An 18,880-nucleotide genomic window follows, 5' to 3' on the forward strand; every position below is an offset into this window, starting at 1 on the left:
TAGTAAACATATAATCACAGAGATATGGACAAAACACGTTTATATGTTTTTCATGGGGTGAACCCAAACTTTAGCACGGGAGTGTATACAAAAAACCCTTTTTCAAACTAAGACCTATATGATCCTGGATCCCCAGGCAGTTTTCCTGGCTTCGGCAACGGTACCAGTTTCTGAATTTTTCATATTTCTGGCCACGTGCTTGCGAATGCTGAGGAATGGGAAGGAATGATTAATTGAACACCTACATAAGAAAGAGAACTCTACGATCGCTCATAGGTGTTATGGGCTATTGTGGAATGTTAATGGGATGGAAAAGGCCATAGGATACGTTTGGTAGACGTTCTGACAGACAACCTTGAAAAACGACGATAATTGCAAGGACCAGATTTGGTACCGGACTTGAACATAGGTGTAACTTTAGCATTTTTTAATAATATGGATATTTACCTTGCATAAGTATATGATTGAAGAGTACCATGAAGGTATGGGAATGATTTTATATGTGATATGTGATGTGATTTTTGCTTTATATTGGAGTAAAAAATAATAAAGCAACTCGGAGGATATGGTATTAAAACCAACTTTTCGTGGAGTCGTGTAATCCAACAATGATACTTCTTGTAGAAAGTCCAAAAATGATAACTCTTGTGCTGAAAAAATTTAAGAAATTACTGCGGAATTTTGCAGGTTGCGATAGTGATAAATTGGTTATCATTATCACATATGATTTGTCATACTTATTCATTTACACGCATAGACACAAAGAAGTATAAAGTTCATTGAAAAAAGGTAAGGATATTATTGTCAGTTTGGAATAGATGGAACTCTGAAATTTTCCAAATGCGCTTGATTATAAATTCAATATAGATTGCTCGAAAGGGATGTCAAGCAGTGCCTATCAGAGGCAGGTTCTATACGCTGTTGTTCATCATAGGTTGAACCACAGGCAATAAATATAGATTAATACTGGAGGACATTTCATATATTTAATTAATATTTAAATAGATATTGAACTTGTAAACATTTTCCATAATAGCTCTGTTGAGGCTCAACCGGTGCCAACCGCAAATGGTAGGGGTTGTGCGGATAAAATGGACACTCTATAATTTCTTTCAATTTAACATATCACCAAGAAGAGATCGTAATCCATGACTCTGATGATTAGTCATAACCACTGCCGATACTGTTTTTGGCGTTCGATATTCAGCTTAAATATTACTTATGGGTATTCAATACGAATTGCTAATTCTTACTCGTGATATGACGTTTTCGTTGAATATCTGTTAAAGAAAAGAAACCGAGAATACCCTCCCATAATTTTATCATAATTATCGATAACAGGGTGTTTGAGCAAAAATTCTATAAATTTGCTCATGTTCTACTTAGACAACTTTGTCATGACATCCTTGTTACGTTTGGATGCATTACAGAATTTATTGAATTCCTTGAGGCAATTTTAAATGGCATATCAAATAAACAGTTGAACGTCTTGATTTTATATACGCCCATTCAACTCTGCCAGACTACATTATTCCATTTGCCCCTAAGCAAGCTTGTTAGCATTATTGCACTATGGTTACAACGGAAAGTGAATGGAAATAAAAAATACATTGTTCGCAATAATACTGAATTACAGCAGGGAAAGTTTTCCCAGTAACTCTAATGCTTCCAAGGTAATCACTTCATTCTCTTGCCGGTATTCCATGGAGAAAGTCAAACGATTGTGGACGCGTCAGGAGTTCGATATCGACTCGGACTATTTCAAGCTGATTGATTCTATTTGTTTGCTGTTCGGTAATTCAGAAATAATTTGTTGATGTTTTAACTTCTAAAAAGCGAAACGCTTTTGATGTTCAAACAATTCAAAACCTTATTTCAGAGCAACGACCACCTTTGACTGATAGATGTGGCATCAAAGTCGTATGGACGGCACTAAGTGTATTCCATGGGTTCCAGTATATATGTTATTCGATTCAACTCGTACGATGTGCCTATAAATCGCCAATCAATATGGAAGAGCTGACAAGCATTGGAAATTTGCTAGTGGTACTTACTGTTGCCGTAATACGAGGTCTTAGTTTGGCATACCATCGCGATAACATGCTGGAATTGAAGCGTTACGTCAATAAAAAATCCTGTCGTCGATCAGATCCAGATGCTTTTGCTCTACGCAAAAGAAAGTACTTGAAGATCAATCGGTATGCAGCATGGTTTTACATCGTAACGACGATGAACAGTTTCACCTGGGCTTTCACCACTGGTTTACAAGAAGATATTTTCAAAATTCCTTATCTCATTGACGGATTGTCTGGAAGTACGAGGAAAAGCATCAATGTGTTCTTTTCACTATTGTTTGTCCCCTGGTGTTACACTGTATGGTACAGTCCCACACAATTTATTACACTACTGAGTATATTACATACGGAGCTAACAATTATTGTTGGGCAGTTCGAGGGCTTGTTCCATAAAGTGATTGAAAAATACGCTTTCGATGCTTACGAATTGAATCATATGACAAAAATGCAAATAAATAGATTTTGGTTCAATTTAGATAATGAGTTTAAAAACGCTCTATCGCACCATATAGCCTTTGTCAGGTAAAAACATAAAATGCTACATCAAGTAAAAGAAATTCCTTAAAATACTGCTTGAAATTTTCAGAAAACTGTCATTATTGCGGAAAGTTTCCAATGTAAATTTCTTCATATTTCTTTGCTCGAGTACATTGATCACAACATTTAACATATTCTTGTTTCTCGTGGAACCATCATTGGGACGAGTACCGCTGCTACTTATGGCGATCCAGTATATTTCGGAGACGTACCTATGTTGCACAATGTTCAACAACTTGGAAAATGAGGTAATTATAGATCAATATAAGGTACCGTGGGGTAAGTGGATACAGAAAAATCAATAGTCAACTTCATTATTATGTACAGCTTACGTAAATAATGTAATTCAAACTTTTTCTGTGGATAACAAATGAGGGACTAATATACTTCAAATCGTCATTTATTTAGATTTTTCGGATATTTATTTATTGAGTATGAGGGACTTGAAAATTTGCGCCAAATAATCCACTTACTCCACCATGGTGGGGTAAGTGGATCACCAATAAAAAAAATCTATTCTCAAAAAAAATATGGTGTAATTATGTATACTAAGACTGATATTGCTCTTATTCTTATGTCATGTTTTGATACTTCAAAAATTAAAAAGTGTCTTCATTTTATTATTGAAAATATTAATACATTAAATCACACAAGTTCATACTTATTCGAACAAAACAAAACATTATAGCTAGAATTATTTGGATAAAATTCTTCTATATATTTACAAAAGTTAAACTGAAGAATTGTTAAATTATTCCTAACGAAGTTTTTGAAAAACACTGGTAGTTTAAAAATATTAGTTACATCTATTTTTGTGTAATAAACTGAAATCTTCTTATTCTATTTATGAATGTATTTCTATCATCTGTCTAGAACAATTTAGATGGTCAAATAAGGTAAGATAATATGTTTTCAATTGGAAAAGTTGTATATTTTGCTCTTTTGCAACTCTGCTTTAAAAGTTTTGTTTGAGTTTTGCAATATTTGTTCTTTTATATTTTCTTGTACCAGAAATGTTAAAATAAATTTTAGGTGTATTAATTCAAATTTTCTATAGTCAATTAGACAAATTTGAGCTAGTAATGAGCAAAAGTAAAAACAAAACAATATTTGCGAGTATTTAAACTTATTCAAATTATCGTAAGCAGTGTGCCATTAAATGATAATAATACTTGATCCACTTACCCCACCCCATTAAATAGTGGGGGTAAGTGTACCATGTCCAAAATATCTGTATTTATATATAAAAATCACATATTTTTCATTGTGATTCATTCAATTAGAACTGAAATGTTCACCATGCGTTGAAAAAACTAGTAGAATTTGATTTAAGGCAAAGATACAATGGATTTTTGATTGACGGAAAACAATTTTGAAATTAATTCATTTTTGCAGCCAACAAGTTTGCTTGTGTTAGTGCACATATAGTACCAGTTGTACATTAGTATCAGTGTGAACGTAAGAACATAGCCTAAAATGATGCAATGGTGCGATAACATTCAACATATTCAAGTATTTATGCTCAATATGGACAAATGATCCACTTACCCCACTGATACACTTCCCCCACTGTACCTTACGGATAAAGTGCGCACAAAAAAATGTATTCTGATACTTCCAGAACGATCGTATCAACTATTTGGTCTACGCTCGCGATTGGCTCAACGAAGTTATCAAACATAGGACATATGATCGGCCTTACTGCGCTTCGATCTTTCGGAATGCCATCTTTCTGCACCAACAGGTCGGCAGCGGATTAACCATTCGAGCTGGAGGAATTTTCCCATTGAATTTACGTACCTTTACATCCATGATGAAGTCGGTATACTCATTGCTAACGTTGCTGTTGCAGTCAATTGAGATGAAACCTAATTATTAAGACATTGATTTGAAGTTTGCTCCGAGTTGATGGGGGTATAAGTTGATTTGCATTTGAAAACAATAGCATAAAAAGCTAAGTGGAAAGAGATAGTTTTGATTCATTTCTTCGAATGCCAAACCTAAAAACCTTTTTACAATAGATTCAATCATAATCGACTCTAGTCAGCTTTACTGCCACCTGATTACTCATGCTGACTTCGAATTCTTATAAGTTCAAATTTTTATAAACGCTGAGCTAGGAATACCTACACCGATATCAACCTTGGAGAGAACATTTCTTTGCATATGAACTCTCGAGTGTGGTAAAATGATTCGCCACCATCCTTAAATTCATTCAACCACCTATTAGAAACCTGTACCATATTGTCACACCAGGAAGGAGCGTTCAACACAGCTCTGGTCCTCACAAGTTCCTACCTCACGCTTCCACGGGTCAAACGATGACAAAGACCGCCAGCTAAGGGTTGCGTACTTAGCTGGTAGTGCAGCCTGGGCACTGTTGTCCTTCTGACATCAGCTAGATTGAGGAGGTACGTCTCGAGCGTCTGTTCACCAGGAGGTGCGGCTCAAACAGCGTCTGTTCTGGTATCCAGCGGCTGAGCAAGAAATGCTGAATCGCGCACAGCTAAATTCAAGGTGGTAGCCCCATCAGCGCGATTGTCCTAGTGTTAGTTGGGACGTTAAACAGAGCTGGCACGATGGCGCTCCGGCGAGACAGGAGTGTTGGCGTAGGCCCAATAAGCCACCCGTAAAAAACCTTATTGCGAATAACATAGGAGATAATACGACCCGGAGCAATCGGCAAATACCCACGCGACGAAATAAGGATTACGATTGGAAACTTGGAACATGGAACTGCAAGTCACTTGGTTTCGCAGGTTGCGACAGGATAATCTATGACGAACTACATCCCCATAACTTCGATATCGTAGCGCTGCAGGAACTTTGTTGGACTGGACAGAAGGTGTGGAAAAGCGGGCATCGAGCGCTGTGGCACCACAAATGAGCTAGGAACTGGCTTCATAGTGTTGGGCAAGATGCGACAACGCGTTATCGGGTGGCAGCCGATCAACGCAAGGATGTGCAAGATGAGGATAAAAGGCCGTTTCTTCAACTACAGCATCATCAACGTACACTGCCCACACGAAGGGAGACCCGACGACGAGAAGGAGACGTTTTACGCGCAGCTGGAGCAGATTTATGACGGATGCTCGCCGCGTGACGTGAAAATCGTTGTTGGCGACATGAACGCACAGGTAGGACGAGAGGAGATGTACAGACCGGTGATCGGGCGGAACAGTCTGCACGCCGTATCTAACGACAACGGCCAACGATGCGTCAACTTTGCAGCCTCTCGTGGTATGGTAGTCCGAAGCACCTTCTTCCCCCGTAAAGATATCCATAAGACCACCTGGAGATCACCCGATAACCTAACCGAGAACCAAATCGACCACGTTCTAATCGACGGAAAATTCTTCTCTGACATTACCAATGTTCGCACATACCGCAGTGCGAATATAGATTCGGATCACTACCTAGTTGCTATATGCATGCGCTCAAAACTTTCGACGGTGACAAACTCGCGTCGAAGCCGAACGCCGCGGCTTAACATCGAGCGGCTACGGGACTCAGAAGTAGCCCAAGAATACGCGCAGCAGTTGGAAGTGGCCCTACCAACGGAAGAGCAGCTCGGCGCCACCACTCTTGAAGATGGCTGGAGGCACATAAGATCCGCCATAGGTAGCACCGCAACAGCAGCACTAGGTCCAGCGGCCCCGAATCAGAAAAATGACTGGTACGACGGCGAATGCGAGCAGTTGAAGAATGAGAAGAATGCAGCATGGGCGAGAATGCTGCAACACCGCACGAGAGTGAACGAGGCACGGTATAAACAGGCGCGGAACAGACAAAACTCGATCTTCCGAAGAAAAAAGCGCCATCAAGAAGAACGAGATCGCGAAGCGATGGAAGAGCTGTTCCGCGCTAAAGACACACGGAAGTTCTACGAGAAGCTTAACCGTTCGCGCAAAGACTTTGTGCCACAAGTCGACATGTGCAGAGACTTTGACGGAAATCTTCTCACGAACGAACGTGAGGTGGTCGAAAGGTGGCGGCAGCACTACGACGAGCACCTTAATGGTGATGTGGCCAGTAGCGGAGGTGACACGGAAATAACTTTGGGAGCACGCGCGGACGACGAAAGACTTCCGCCTCCAGATCTCCAAGAGGTAGAAACGGAGATTAGACGGTTGAAAAACAACAAAGCCGCTGGAGTGGACCAACTTCCTAGCGAGTTGCTAAAATACGGTGGTGATGCACTGGCAAGAGCGCTGCACTGGGTTATTTCCAAGATTTGGGAGGAGGAAGTATTGCCGGAGGAGTGGATGGAAGGTGTCGTGTGTCCCATCTACAAAAAGGGCGACAAGTTGGATTGCGCCAATTATCGTGCGATCACAATTTTGAGCGCCGCCTACAAGGTACTCTCCCAAATTCTATGCCGCCGTCTATCACCAATTGCTAGAGAATTCGTTGGACAATATCAGGCAGGATTTATGGGCGAACGAGCAACAACGGACCAGATATTCGCCATCCGCCAGGTGTTGCAGAAATGCCGCGAATACAATGTACCCACACATCATTTATTCATCGATTTTAAATCGGCCTATGATACAATCGATCGAGAACAGCTATGGCAGATTATGCACGAATACGGTTTCCCGGACAAACTGATAAGATTGATCAAGGCGACGATGGAGCGAGTGATGTGCGTAGTCCGCGTATCAGGGACACTCTCGAGTCCCTTCGAATCTCGCAGAGGGTTACGGCAAGGTGATGGCCTTTCGTGTTTACTGTTCAACATTGCTTTAGAGGGTGTGATAAGAAGAGCGGGGATAGACACGAGTGGCACGATTTTCAGAAAGTCCGTTCAGTTACTTGGTTTCGCCGACGACATTGATATCGTAGCACGGAACTTTGAGACGATAGCGGATACGTACATCCGACTAAGGGCTGAAGCTAGGCGAATCGGACTGAACATCAATGTGTCAAAGACGAAGTACATGATAGCGAGGGGCTCAAGAGAAGACACGGCACGCCCCCCACCTCGAGTTCATATTGACGGTGATGAAATCGAGGTTGTCGAAGAATTCGTGTACTTGGGCTCACTGGTGACCGCCGACAACGACACCAGCAGAGAAATCCAGAGACGCATCGTTGCTGGAAATCGTGCCTACTTTGGACTCCGCAGAACGCTCCGATTGAGCAAAGTTCGCCATCGCACGAAGTTGACCATCTACAAGACGCTGATTAGACCGGTACTCCTCTATGGGCACGAAACATGGACCCTACGTGCAGAGGATCAACGCGCCCTTGGTGTTTTCGAACGGAAGGTGTTGCGGACCATCTACGGCGGAGTGCAGATGGAAGACGGAACGTGGAGAAGGCGGATGAACCATGAATTGCACCAGCTGCTGGGAGAACCAACCATTGTCCACCTCGCAAAAATTGGGAGGCTGCGGTGGGCCGGGCATGTCACCAGAATGTCGGATACCAACCCGGTGAAAATGGTTCTCGAAAACAATCCGACCGGCACAAGACGACTTGGTGCGCAGCGAGCAAGATGGGTCGATCAAGTTGAGGACGATCTGCGGACCCTTCGCAGAATGCGTGGCTGGCAACGGGCAGCCATGGACCGAGTCGAATGGAGACGTCTCCTACGTACAGCAGAGGCCACCCAGGCCTTAGCCTGACTGGTAAGGTAAGTACCATATTGTCACTCACCATAAATTAAGCACCATGACATCGTAACCTAAATTCCGACCACCCAAACATGATAATAAGCAGAACTCGGTCAGCACCGAGAACCTTTTCCTTTTCCTGGTTACCAAACCTTGTTTCCAAATATCATAATTGTTACCACATGTTTTAAATAAACTCCGCTAGGCTGTTTCCAACATAACGTATGCGCGTCGTCTTCCTACATTCTGTTCGTACCATATCATGTTAGGCTACCACCAAGATTATTCTAGCAATTTTCAGTTGACGCGTTGAGTTCAATCCGAAAGTCCGGTCCACCTCACGAGTCTTTAACTAGTTCTATTGCTGAAGCAAAATTTGGAAAAAGTAATAGTACTTTCTATTAAAAAACAACAGCACACGCAAAGTAAATGGGTCAATCAGCTGAATTGCAACAGGAGCAATTTCAGTGCAACTTCATCGCTCGAAATATTTTACAAGACTGGCGTGTCATTTGCCTCTTCCCGTTTGCATAGTTTTTGATTTTCAATTAAATTATACACCCTTCTGCTTAATTTATATCTTCTCTAATACCCCTTCTATCCTTACATTCTCCTTCTGATCTACTCTTATAAAATAAGATCGTTTCTTCTATCGACTTTCAACAAAAAAAACATATTATCTCTGATTCATTTTTTGCTGTCTTTCCTACTAAAGATAACATATCGATCGATGAATCCGGAGACTCGATTATCTGGAATTTAAACTCGAGTATCCAGAGTTGTTTTTTGATATTTTAGTTTTCAAGTTCTTATGCATATATATGAGATAATTTAGCCTTGTCTATCAATCACCACTACAAGATCACTAACTCTATCATTAGTGTCCGAGTAGATGACCAACAGTTGCACTCTTCTGTTCTGGTGTATTTTATAAACCCTTCTCAACAACCCATACAGTACGAATCGCTTAACGATCACCAGTAGGGCCGACAGCAGGTAGCGAAATAATGGTCAAAAACATCACACTCGGTCAGCGATCAGAGCCAATTCTTACATCTAACCATTCGAAAATAAACCAGCAGCACGTACCGTAATAAACCAGCACTTAACGTACCGCAGTTAAGTTCAATATAGTTCAGCAAATTAAGTGTCTCGTGTGTGAACTTAGTGCATACCGGACGTCTTAGAATCAGTGCGAAGTTCGAAGAAGAACAAATGGTTTAGCAATTTTGGACGTAGGTAAAAAAGGAAGGTTTGAAGAAGGTTTTCATCGTTGTCATCATCATTATCATCATGATTACTCAATTCTAACTTTTCACTCCTCATTCCTCATTCCTTACTTCTCATTCCTCTCTATCCATTCCTCATTTTCTCTACTCATTTCTCATTCTTCTCTCTTCATTCCTCATTCCTCACTCTTCACTCCTCATTTCTCATTCCTCACACATCATTCCTCATTCCTCACTCTTCACTATTCATCCCTCATTTACCATTCCTCATTCCTCACTGCTCATTCACCATTCCTCATTGCTCACTGCTCATTCCTCATTCCTCACTCTTTACTGCTCAATCCTCACTCCTCACTCTTCATTCCTCTGTCTTGGCTCCTCATTCCTCCATCATTTCTTCTTCTTAGTTTCTCACTTCTCACTCCTCACTTCTCATTACGTACTCCTCATTTCTCACTCCTCATGCCTCACTTCTGATTCCTCGTTTCTCATTCCTCACTTCTCTTTCCTCATTCCTCTCTGCTCAATCCTCACTTTCATTCCTCATTCTTTACTCGTTATTCCTTACTGCTTATTCCTCATTCCCCCACATGGGAATTAAGTTACCTCTAAGGGAAATTACTTTACCCTATCGGGGGAATAACTATATCCTCTCGGGGGAATAACTTTACCCTCTCAGGGAGCAAGTCTCCCTCCGTGGTATAGAGCTACATGCTCACATTTCGCTCATGCCAGCGGTTTTCATATCGTGCTCCGCAAAACCTTGGCAGGTGGTCCATGACAGTTTTAAAAATGTGTACCAATGCCTTGAAGTATCTCAACTTTTTGCTTTAAAATACGCATTTAATTATACCAAACCAAGCCATGTCTAGAATTTTCAAAAGTTTGAAGACAAAACAACCGATCGCATTAAAAATTGACCGACTAGTAACTCGTTGGTTGTGACCAACCAATCGAATATTCATTTAGGACCACTGTTTTGTCCTCTAGAGTTGTGTCCTTGAAAATTTAGAGGTGATTTTAAATCATCCTAACCTCATGATGTTTTTGACTTCATGGTGGATGACAGAAGATAGTTCCTACGAGTCTTTTATACAGTCAAAATCTCGATCATGATTGATCATCTATGTATCATGGATATTTTTACGAAAACGTTCAACATTTTAACTAAGATTTTATAATTTGAAAGTCAAAAATAATTTGTCGGTGAAAATTTGCGATACTTATCCTCGTCGAAAAAAACAGAGGTAACAATCGAATTTTGGCAGCCTGTTTCAAAACTATCATTTCTATATACCCATATTTCACGAGTTTCATCAAAATTATAAAAAAAAATCCGAGAGTGCTGAACTTGTGGTTAATCCATCAACCCCTCTACTAGCAGCTTCATGTTTTTACAAAAAATATATTGAAACCGCGATATTTTTGCACCATTTTTTCACAAGTTCTCCAATAACTCTTCTCTTTTTGAATTCGATATTCTACGATAAACGATCATCTCGTTTTGAAGAAATTTCCATATTCTTTGGAGGATCAACACTACATAATATAAATACTCATTACATAAAAACAGTTGCAATTTTATCAAAGTATTCTTATGAATATCGAATTAGCGAACATGAGAAAAATGCTTTAGCTTGAGATTTTTACGGTGATTATGATTACGCTTCGATTCCTCAAAGAAGTTCCGAAAAAAAAAACTCCTAAGCTAGATGACTTTAGATTTTTTTCAGAAAACTTGTGGAAAAATGGTGCAACAATATCTAAATATATTTATAAATTAAATAATTGAATGAATGAATGAATTTTCTTTATTTGAGAGACTTTCAGCCCTTGGCTGGTTCGTCTCTCAATTAAACAATTTATTGTGGTCAAAAATAAAGTAAATGGGTTACAAATGTTAAATAAAAAAAAACTTCTCTCCATAACTCTATATTTGCTTTAAGATCTTTAGATGCTTTAAGATGGCACGGTTAAAAAAAAGTTACAGATTATTTTTTATTTCAAAAACAAAATTTTTAATCGATTTTCTCCAGAAATGCAGTTTCGATTTTTTTTTATTTTTGGATATGTTTTAGGGGACAACTTATGTGATTTATTGCACAATGTTTCAAAATGGAAGAATTATGGACGGTGAAAAACGTGCATATTTTTCTCCATATAGCCCTAAGCAATACCTACAACTTTGTAGAAGATCTCAAATCGATCGGACAAACCGTTTTCGAGTAACAGTTTTTTAAAGATTTGCCATGCATTTTCCGATACGCCCTTCTCAAAAATAAGGCGAGGTTCAAAATGGCGGTCTGAAAGTGCATAATGGCATTTTTGGTCATAAAAAATCTGTATGCAAATTTTCAGGCGATTCAAAAAATACAAAAATAATCGGGTTTGCGAAACGGCGTGGAACCGCTCTAAGATGAAAATGTAAATGATATACTGAATAATTGAATAAATAAAATTAATAAAATAATAATAATAATCTCCATAATAAGTTCCATAGAAAAGAAAGAAACCCTTTGCAGTGTAATGAAAAATTGAGGCAAAAACAGTTGTTTTTCAGTTTTTCTTAGCGGTGTAATTTTTCATGAAAAATATCATCCATTCCGACTTATACTTCATTTAAACCAATCCCATATCTTTTTTTCAGATGTTTTAGAAAATTTGCAGTTACTTTGATAAAAAAAAATCTTTGTTTTTTCGATGCTCCGATTGAAATATGGGTGTTTCGGCCAGGATGCGACGGCCCTACGTTGTGATTTTTATATTTAAACCGACGGGACTCAGGGCGACAAGAAGGAAACGAAATACTGGTCGACTGTTAACTAATTTATTGCTCCCCACCGAGAGGCAGTGCTCCTGCTCGGTGAGGGATACGAAATATACACTAAAAATACATGCGATGCAGATCGCCTTTTATAGGCACAAGCAGTACGGAGATGAATGGTATGTGAAAACATTGCGCTTTGGCGCGCTTCCATCGTCACAGTAGGCTGTTGTGGTGATGCGATCGTCGAGCGGGAAACGTTCACAATGGAAAGCGTGGCTGGCTTTGTTGAATGGTCAACTGCGCGCGCTGTCTGCTTCGATGACGCCGATGTGAGTCTGAACAATGGGTTTTCAAAGAAAAGGCTTATATGGTCATTTTCCACGAAATTGGCCATAACTCACATTTTATCATTTTATCAAAATGAACAACTTTGGCGACCACACCAAGTCTCTAGAACGTCACAGTAAAAAGTTAGATTGTGGCGCCACCTATGCGGACGATTTACCAACATTTCGTTTATGTCAGTAGATGGTCCTCGTTGTTACAAAAAACTTTGCCGAAGACAGTAAATGCTGGAAATGCTTTGTTACTGAGTTATTAATTTTGTCCGGCCAGATTGCGGTTCTGGCCCATAGTGCAAGACAACAACTCTCAATATGGACCAATGCACGAGCTCATTAATTTGACTTTTCAGCGGTGCCAAATTCATTCGTTACCATGGTCACATAAATAACACGGCACCACTCAAACGTCAACAAGTGAACTCGTGGATTGATCCATTGTCAATTTAACCGTATGGCAAATGCTGGGTTTTAAAGTCGGAAGTGACTGGAAGTGATCCAGGAGGCAAAATAGATTAAGCTTAAAACTAGGCATGTGACTATTCAAACTAACCCAGCGTTGCTATAAGAACATGCTCCTTGCCTGTATTCATCATCTGGCCGAAGTGTCATTACAGGCAAGAACCATGTTTTACGACAACGCTGAGGTTATTTCTTGAGTGGATTCCCAGTGATATTCAAGTCCTATTAGGTTATTCGAAGAATTTCCCAAATACATTTGGAATGCGATGGCAATTACAAACACCAAAAGTTCAAATAATACTCCGTAAAATCCAATAATCCTAAAAATTTTCAAGGAAATTCAGGTTATTTAATCAAGGACAATTAATTTGTTGGTGAAATAGGGTAACGACTGTTAATTTCGATCTTTAATGCTAACAGTGGGCGTCAGCGGCAAAAAGCACAGGCAACAACCTTTCGAACATTCAGTTTCTCTCACTGGCCACCGAGCGGCGACACTGATGTTTGTATTCCACTCATTGATCACGCTCCATACGGTTCTCTAATTTCTCAAGCTTCCAACACAAGCGCATGGAAGAATGGTAGTCGAGAGCTGTCAATGATGAAAAACGCAAATTACTTGTAATTAGGAAACCGGATCAAAAAAGTAGTGATTGGAAGTCAAGTGTTATGTGAATGTTATAACTTTTTGTGTTTAGTTTATCTTCCGTGATGTTTTCTTTGCTCCATAATTTCGTTTTTACTACCACTGAAAAAGAGCCATCTATTGCCATTTCAGTTTTGAATATCGCCCTATTAGTTTTGAACCATCTCGTAACGTTCTTCTCCAAACATGCGTTATCATAGTTTCATATATTCCAACTATATTTTCGGATCCTAGAATTACAAGTTTTCTCAGGGGTTTTGATGAACAGAAAGCTGTTTTATTGTAAACATGGAAAGAAGCCATGGTTTGAAATTTCAAAAGTACAAAACTTAATCGTTTTGTTACCCGGTGGTTGATCGCAATGTACTATTTTTTTAACCAATTCGTGCTCTGGAACATTTGTGGTATGACTTCAATAATTGAAATATAGTAATTGGAGTATAAAATGAATTGTTCAAACTCACTTTTCCTATCTCAAGGCGTTTTACATATGGGTTTGGTATGTGATTCATAAATTTTTTTGGCAATTGTACACTTTGGAATTAACGACCTAAACGTTTGGTTCTCCAAAATAGCTACAAATCTTACAGTTTTAATTGTTTAATTTTTCGAGAGAAAAGTTTGAACTATGAAAAAGCGCTTCGAAGTAACTTAACAAGAATAATGTTTAAATGATTGCATCTAGATCAATATATGAGCTGAAAGTCTCTTTAATAAAGATAATAATAATAGACCAATATATACTTGTTGACCATCAGCATTAATTGCATCCTTTCTTAAACATCGCTCATGGTACGCATCATGAGCGTCAACAGTGAATATACACTCCGTATCAAATCAGTAAACGTTTTCAAGTCAAGAGAAAACATTCCACCAACTCTGAACTTGATTCCGTTCTTCACTTGTGCTAGCAACATAAGTGCATTCCTGTGAATCGATTTGCTGTACTTTCGATCATCCAGTGTGGTCAGACTGCCCAAATCATTGATCCAATCTAGAGCATAAATGTACTGGGTGATTCGATTATTCTGAAACAAGTCCAATTAATTTGAAATTCTTTTGATTGAACACCGATCGTTACGTTACCTCATTCTCCAAGCTTTGAAACATTGTACAACAGCAGTAGATTTCCGTTGTGAACTGGATGGACACTATTAGCAATGGTAATTGCTCAATTGTTGGTTCCAGAATGAATATTCCAGTGTTGACGGTTATGATAATTGCTCCCACGATGAACAGAATGCAAAAATTCTTGCTTGATGTTTTTTGGAAAAGTTGCAGATATCTGTAATTTGATTTTTTTGCATAGAAAAAAAAATGTCCACCTTTGGAAATACGCTCTTAATTACTTGATAAATTCGGAATGATAAGCCAAAGCATTGCTGAACCTCGAATTAAGTTCTGCAAGAAAGAGCGTTTTCTGTTCTTGTGTTAGCAAAATGATGTCAGATGATTGCAAAACATGATTAACTGCCACTTTTTCGTAAATGTGCTTAAACTGGTCAATAATTATTCTCAACTCAGTGTGCAGAACATACATTATCGACAACAGTTGTGTAGCGCTATACCAAACAGTACAACACCAAGGGATATGCATAGTAGAAGTACAGACATTTATCGATAAAGCTACTTTTTCTGGCAATCTTTCTAGCAAGTACGGAATTTTGAATACATCTTCTTGAAATCCCGTTGTCAGAGAGTACAAACTTGCATTCGTCACTGAAATTGAATAATACGCTATCAAGAATTTGTTTATCTTTTGATAGGTATTTTTACGTTGCTCGAAAGCAATGGGATTATCGCGCTGACAGGTTTTGGAATTAACGAAATTTTTGAGCTTTATCAAATCATTTCGATTATATGCCAAACATAGCCCACGAACGACTGAAACTCCTAACATGACTAACATGTTAGTGATGGTTGTAAGCTCTGAAACATTTCTTGAAGATTTATTCATACGACGAATCATCTGAATCGTGAAACCAAAGTATTGAAGACCATGCAGAACACTCAGTGCTGTCCATATCACTTTGATAGCTGTCCGTTTGGTAATCGGAGGTCGTTGCTCTGAAATATTCAATGGAAAACTAGACAAACATTCCCTCAGAACATCTCTGAGCTATAGTTACCAAATAGTAAACAAATTTTATCTACAAGGGAAAAATAATCTGTTTGGTTATCAAAATGAAGCAAACCATTCCATTTGCGCGAAAACTTTTCAAGCTTCATCTTTGCGATTGTCTCGATCTACTAGTAAGGTCAAATGATGTTTACGTATTTAAAGCCTGATCCCACAGCTGACCTTTCACTCCTATATACATCATTTATGAGCTCGAGAAATAAGTTCACGTACAGCAAGATATCAGTATAAATTATTGCTATGTCACCTTTACCCTTCTGGATTATCTTTCTCATGGATTGCCTCATAGGGAATGGCTTTTATTTCACTCGAATACCGAATTTCAGACAAAGAACTTATGCAAAAGAAAAATCACATTGTTTCTGTTCCATACTTTATATTGTTAACCTTCAGGATTATAACTGAAATTGTTATTTATACAACAAGTAACAATTTTTATTTTCAGCGAAAGCACTACTATAAAAATCAAATTTTGCAAGGAGTTGCGTACAACATTTTTTGCAACTTAGAAAATTGCCGTTATACAGTCGCCTCTCCACATCTCGATATCGAAGAGACCATCGAGATAGGGAGAGATCGAGACATAGAACACATTTTTAACGAATACTAGATTGAAAATCACTCCGTTGCCAGGAAAATCGAAAACAAACAGATGTCATTTCGTCTTCACAAATTGTTTTGAATCTCTAAAATCTAGTCTAGTAGCCTTTGATAATGGGCATATCGACATACGGAGAGAAAATTGGGAAGGAAAATCACATCGAGATAGAGAAATATCGAGATAAGGAGGATATCAAGATATGGAGAGTGAAAATGTATGCAGAATGAAGGGACCGGAAAAATCATCGACATAGGGAGAGATATCGAGATGTAGAACATCGAGATGTGGAGAGTCGACTGTAGTTGGATTGTTTCAAAGAGCATCGATTTCATTTTCACACAGTATCCCAAACCAAGTTGACTTAGTCATTGTGTAATTCGATGGAGGGATGCAGATATTAATTTGCCAAAACGGAACTGAAAAATTCTATTTTTCAGCACTGTTATGCCACAGTGCTTAAAAGTAGCACATTTTAGTACTGTTTTGGTGGGGGTGACCCATTTCGCATAAAGACGTTTTGCATAAGGACGATTCGCATTAGGACGTGCGGCATAATAGACGTTTCACATAAAGCAATTTCATACATGAACAGGTAACATTTAAAAAATGGCATATAATTCTTATTATGATAAATGTCCTTACGTCAAACGTCTTTATGTGAAATGTCACGCCCCTGTTTTGCTAGTGTTGGTAGGAAAAGTAGGCCGTTATGTTGTTCATTCTTCCGATGAAAAGTAGGTTGATATAGGGTGTCAATGCTAGTAATGGACCCCTTAGTAGCTGAAATTCATTCTCGACGCCTTTCCCCAATTATATCCCAGGCGGATATACGTTTTGTGGAGTCCAATAACAAGTTCAATGTCTTTACTTCACAGTACACCCATGCAACATACAAAATCATACGATTTTCCCAGAGAAATATACATTTGGAATACTGTTGTCCGAAGGCCTATTATGGACCCTCCCGGGGTCCATAATAGGATTGTTTACAAATTTGACGTTGCGTATTATGGACCCTCCATTTGATTCCCATGTAATCCTGCTCGCTGCCGACGTGCCTATTATGGACACACCAGGAAATGCGTATTATGGACCCTCTTGTGTGATTTCATTTACAAAACTGTTCAAATATCTGTATTTATGCGCCTCAAACCAAATATTTTGCCTGAAACTGCTGACTAACAATGCAATCGAAATTCCCCCGATGGATTTTCATAGGAATAAGGCTGTTCTGTGTGTAAATTTTATGTTTTTCTGTGACGGGTCCATAATACGCAAAGGCTCCATTACTGGCATCGACTCCCTACAACGGAATTGCTAAAATTTGAATTATGAAAACCGCTATAAATTCTCAAATCGGATTGTTCACTGATTATGTAAGAAGCTCTATAGCTATATAGTTTCTATGAAAAAGTTGAGGTTTAAAATTTTTGGCGCGCCATACAAATTGCTTTGAAGAATTTAATACACAAAATATTACCACGAGGGAGAGGGGCCAAAGTCAAAACGGTCTTACATTAATAATATCAGGTATCAGAAGGCCGGCTCCAAAGGCACGTTCCCCACCAGTTGGGAGATTTGTGCCATCGCCATATTTGAGCCTATTTCATCATCTACCCGATGGGAGAGGAAAGGGAAGGGAAAGATGGGAGGAAATAGGAGTGGGGTCCCTTGAAGAGGGAAAATCGCATAAGCGAATTGAGAGCATGTAGCTCCATACCACAATGGGTTCGAACAGCGCCCTAAAAAGGACACTGCAAAACGCAAGAGCGTAAAGAGAGCCTATAGCTCATTACCACAGCGGGTTAAGAATAACAGAATGTCCTGAAGATTCAGGCTTCTGTATTCAGTTTCACTTAATAAGTGTTTACCAAGTAATTGGAATCGCATTTGCGCAAAAACTGGACAGTCACATATCAGGTGATACGAAGTTCCATAATCGGAGTCACAACTATCACACACAAATGAGTCAGCACGCTGAATATTTGCCATGTGATAGTTGAGTCGGCAGTGGCCTGTTAACGCTCTGACCAAGAGACTGCAATTCTGCTTTGACAGATTTGTTAAATACTTCGCCACCTTTGGAGATGGCTCAGTAATATACAATTTTGTTTGACGACACGACTCCAAACTATTCCAATATTGCTTGTGCTGAGTTGCCGCCCAAGAGTTTATCTGAAGCTTCACCCAGCACTTCGAAATTGGAATAGCCGGCTCAGGGCCAATGAAGTCATGCGATGCTCCATCGCGAGCTAGCTCATCAGCCAATTCATTTCCAGCGATGGAAGAATGGCCAGGTACCCATACAAGGTTTACAGAGTTGACTGAATTCAGTTCCTCAATTTGAGTTCGACATGCGATAACAAGCTTCAACCTTGAGATGGCCGAAGCGAGAGCTTTTATAGCAGCTTGACTATCTGAACAGAAGTATATGACTTTACCCATAACGCGCTGTTGAAGTGCT

At 39.2% G+C, this 18,880-nt stretch overlaps 3 protein-coding genes across 4 annotated transcripts in view; 2 read left to right on the plus strand and 1 right to left on the minus strand.

The window, feature by feature from the left end:
- LOC5564337 (GTPase-activating Rap/Ran-GAP domain-like protein 3) overlaps positions 1-18,880 on the plus strand; it is a 469,292-nt gene that overhangs the window by 340,354 nt on the left and 110,058 nt on the right. The window lies entirely within an intron of this gene.
- On the plus strand, positions 436-4,545 carry LOC23687725. The gene is made up of 4 exons (XM_011494811.2): positions 436-1,794; positions 1,880-2,597; positions 2,662-2,860; positions 4,234-4,545. The coding sequence occupies exons 1-4, from the start codon at positions 1,593-1,595 to the stop codon at positions 4,489-4,491; spliced, it is 1,377 nt and encodes a 458-aa protein (XP_011493113.2). The 5' UTR covers positions 436-1,592; the 3' UTR covers positions 4,492-4,545.
- LOC23687641 lies at positions 13,795-15,941 on the minus strand. Its single transcript, XM_011494809.2, has 4 exons — positions 15,805-15,941; positions 15,025-15,742; positions 14,762-14,960; positions 13,795-14,703 (listed from the first exon to the last, which is right to left on the minus strand). Exons 1-4 carry the CDS (start codon positions 15,902-15,904, stop codon positions 14,452-14,454), a joined length of 1,269 nt encoding a protein of 422 aa, XP_011493111.1. The 5' UTR covers positions 15,905-15,941; the 3' UTR covers positions 13,795-14,451.

Source organism: Aedes aegypti, chromosome 3 (assembly GCF_002204515.2).
Source record: "Aedes aegypti strain LVP_AGWG chromosome 3, AaegL5.0 Primary Assembly, whole genome shotgun sequence".
NCBI lineage: Eukaryota > Metazoa > Arthropoda > Insecta > Diptera > Culicidae > Aedes > Aedes aegypti.

Excerpts from the sequence above, each read along its gene's own strand:
- LOC23687641 (XM_011494809.2), bottom strand. The coding sequence starts at position 15,904 with ATGAAGCTTGAAAAGTTTTCGCGCAAATGGAATGGTTTGCTTCATTTT. Across the intron at positions 15,743-15,804 it reads TAAAATTTGTTTACTATTTG|AGCAACGACCTCCGATTACC; the intron begins GTAACTATAGCT and ends TGAATATTTCAG. Across the intron at positions 14,961-15,024 it reads TATCATTCCGAATTTATCAA|ATATCTGCAACTTTTCCAAA; the intron begins GTAATTAAGAGC and ends ATCAAATTACAG.
- LOC23687725 (XM_011494811.2), top strand. The coding sequence starts at position 1,593 with ATGGAAATAAAAAATACATTGTTCGCAATAATACTGAATTACAGCAGG. Across the intron at positions 1,795-1,879 it reads TTCTATTTGTTTGCTGTTCG|AGCAACGACCACCTTTGACT; the intron begins GTAATTCAGAAA and ends ACCTTATTTCAG. Across the intron at positions 2,598-2,661 it reads CACCATATAGCCTTTGTCAG|AAAACTGTCATTATTGCGGA; the intron begins GTAAAAACATAA and ends TGAAATTTTCAG.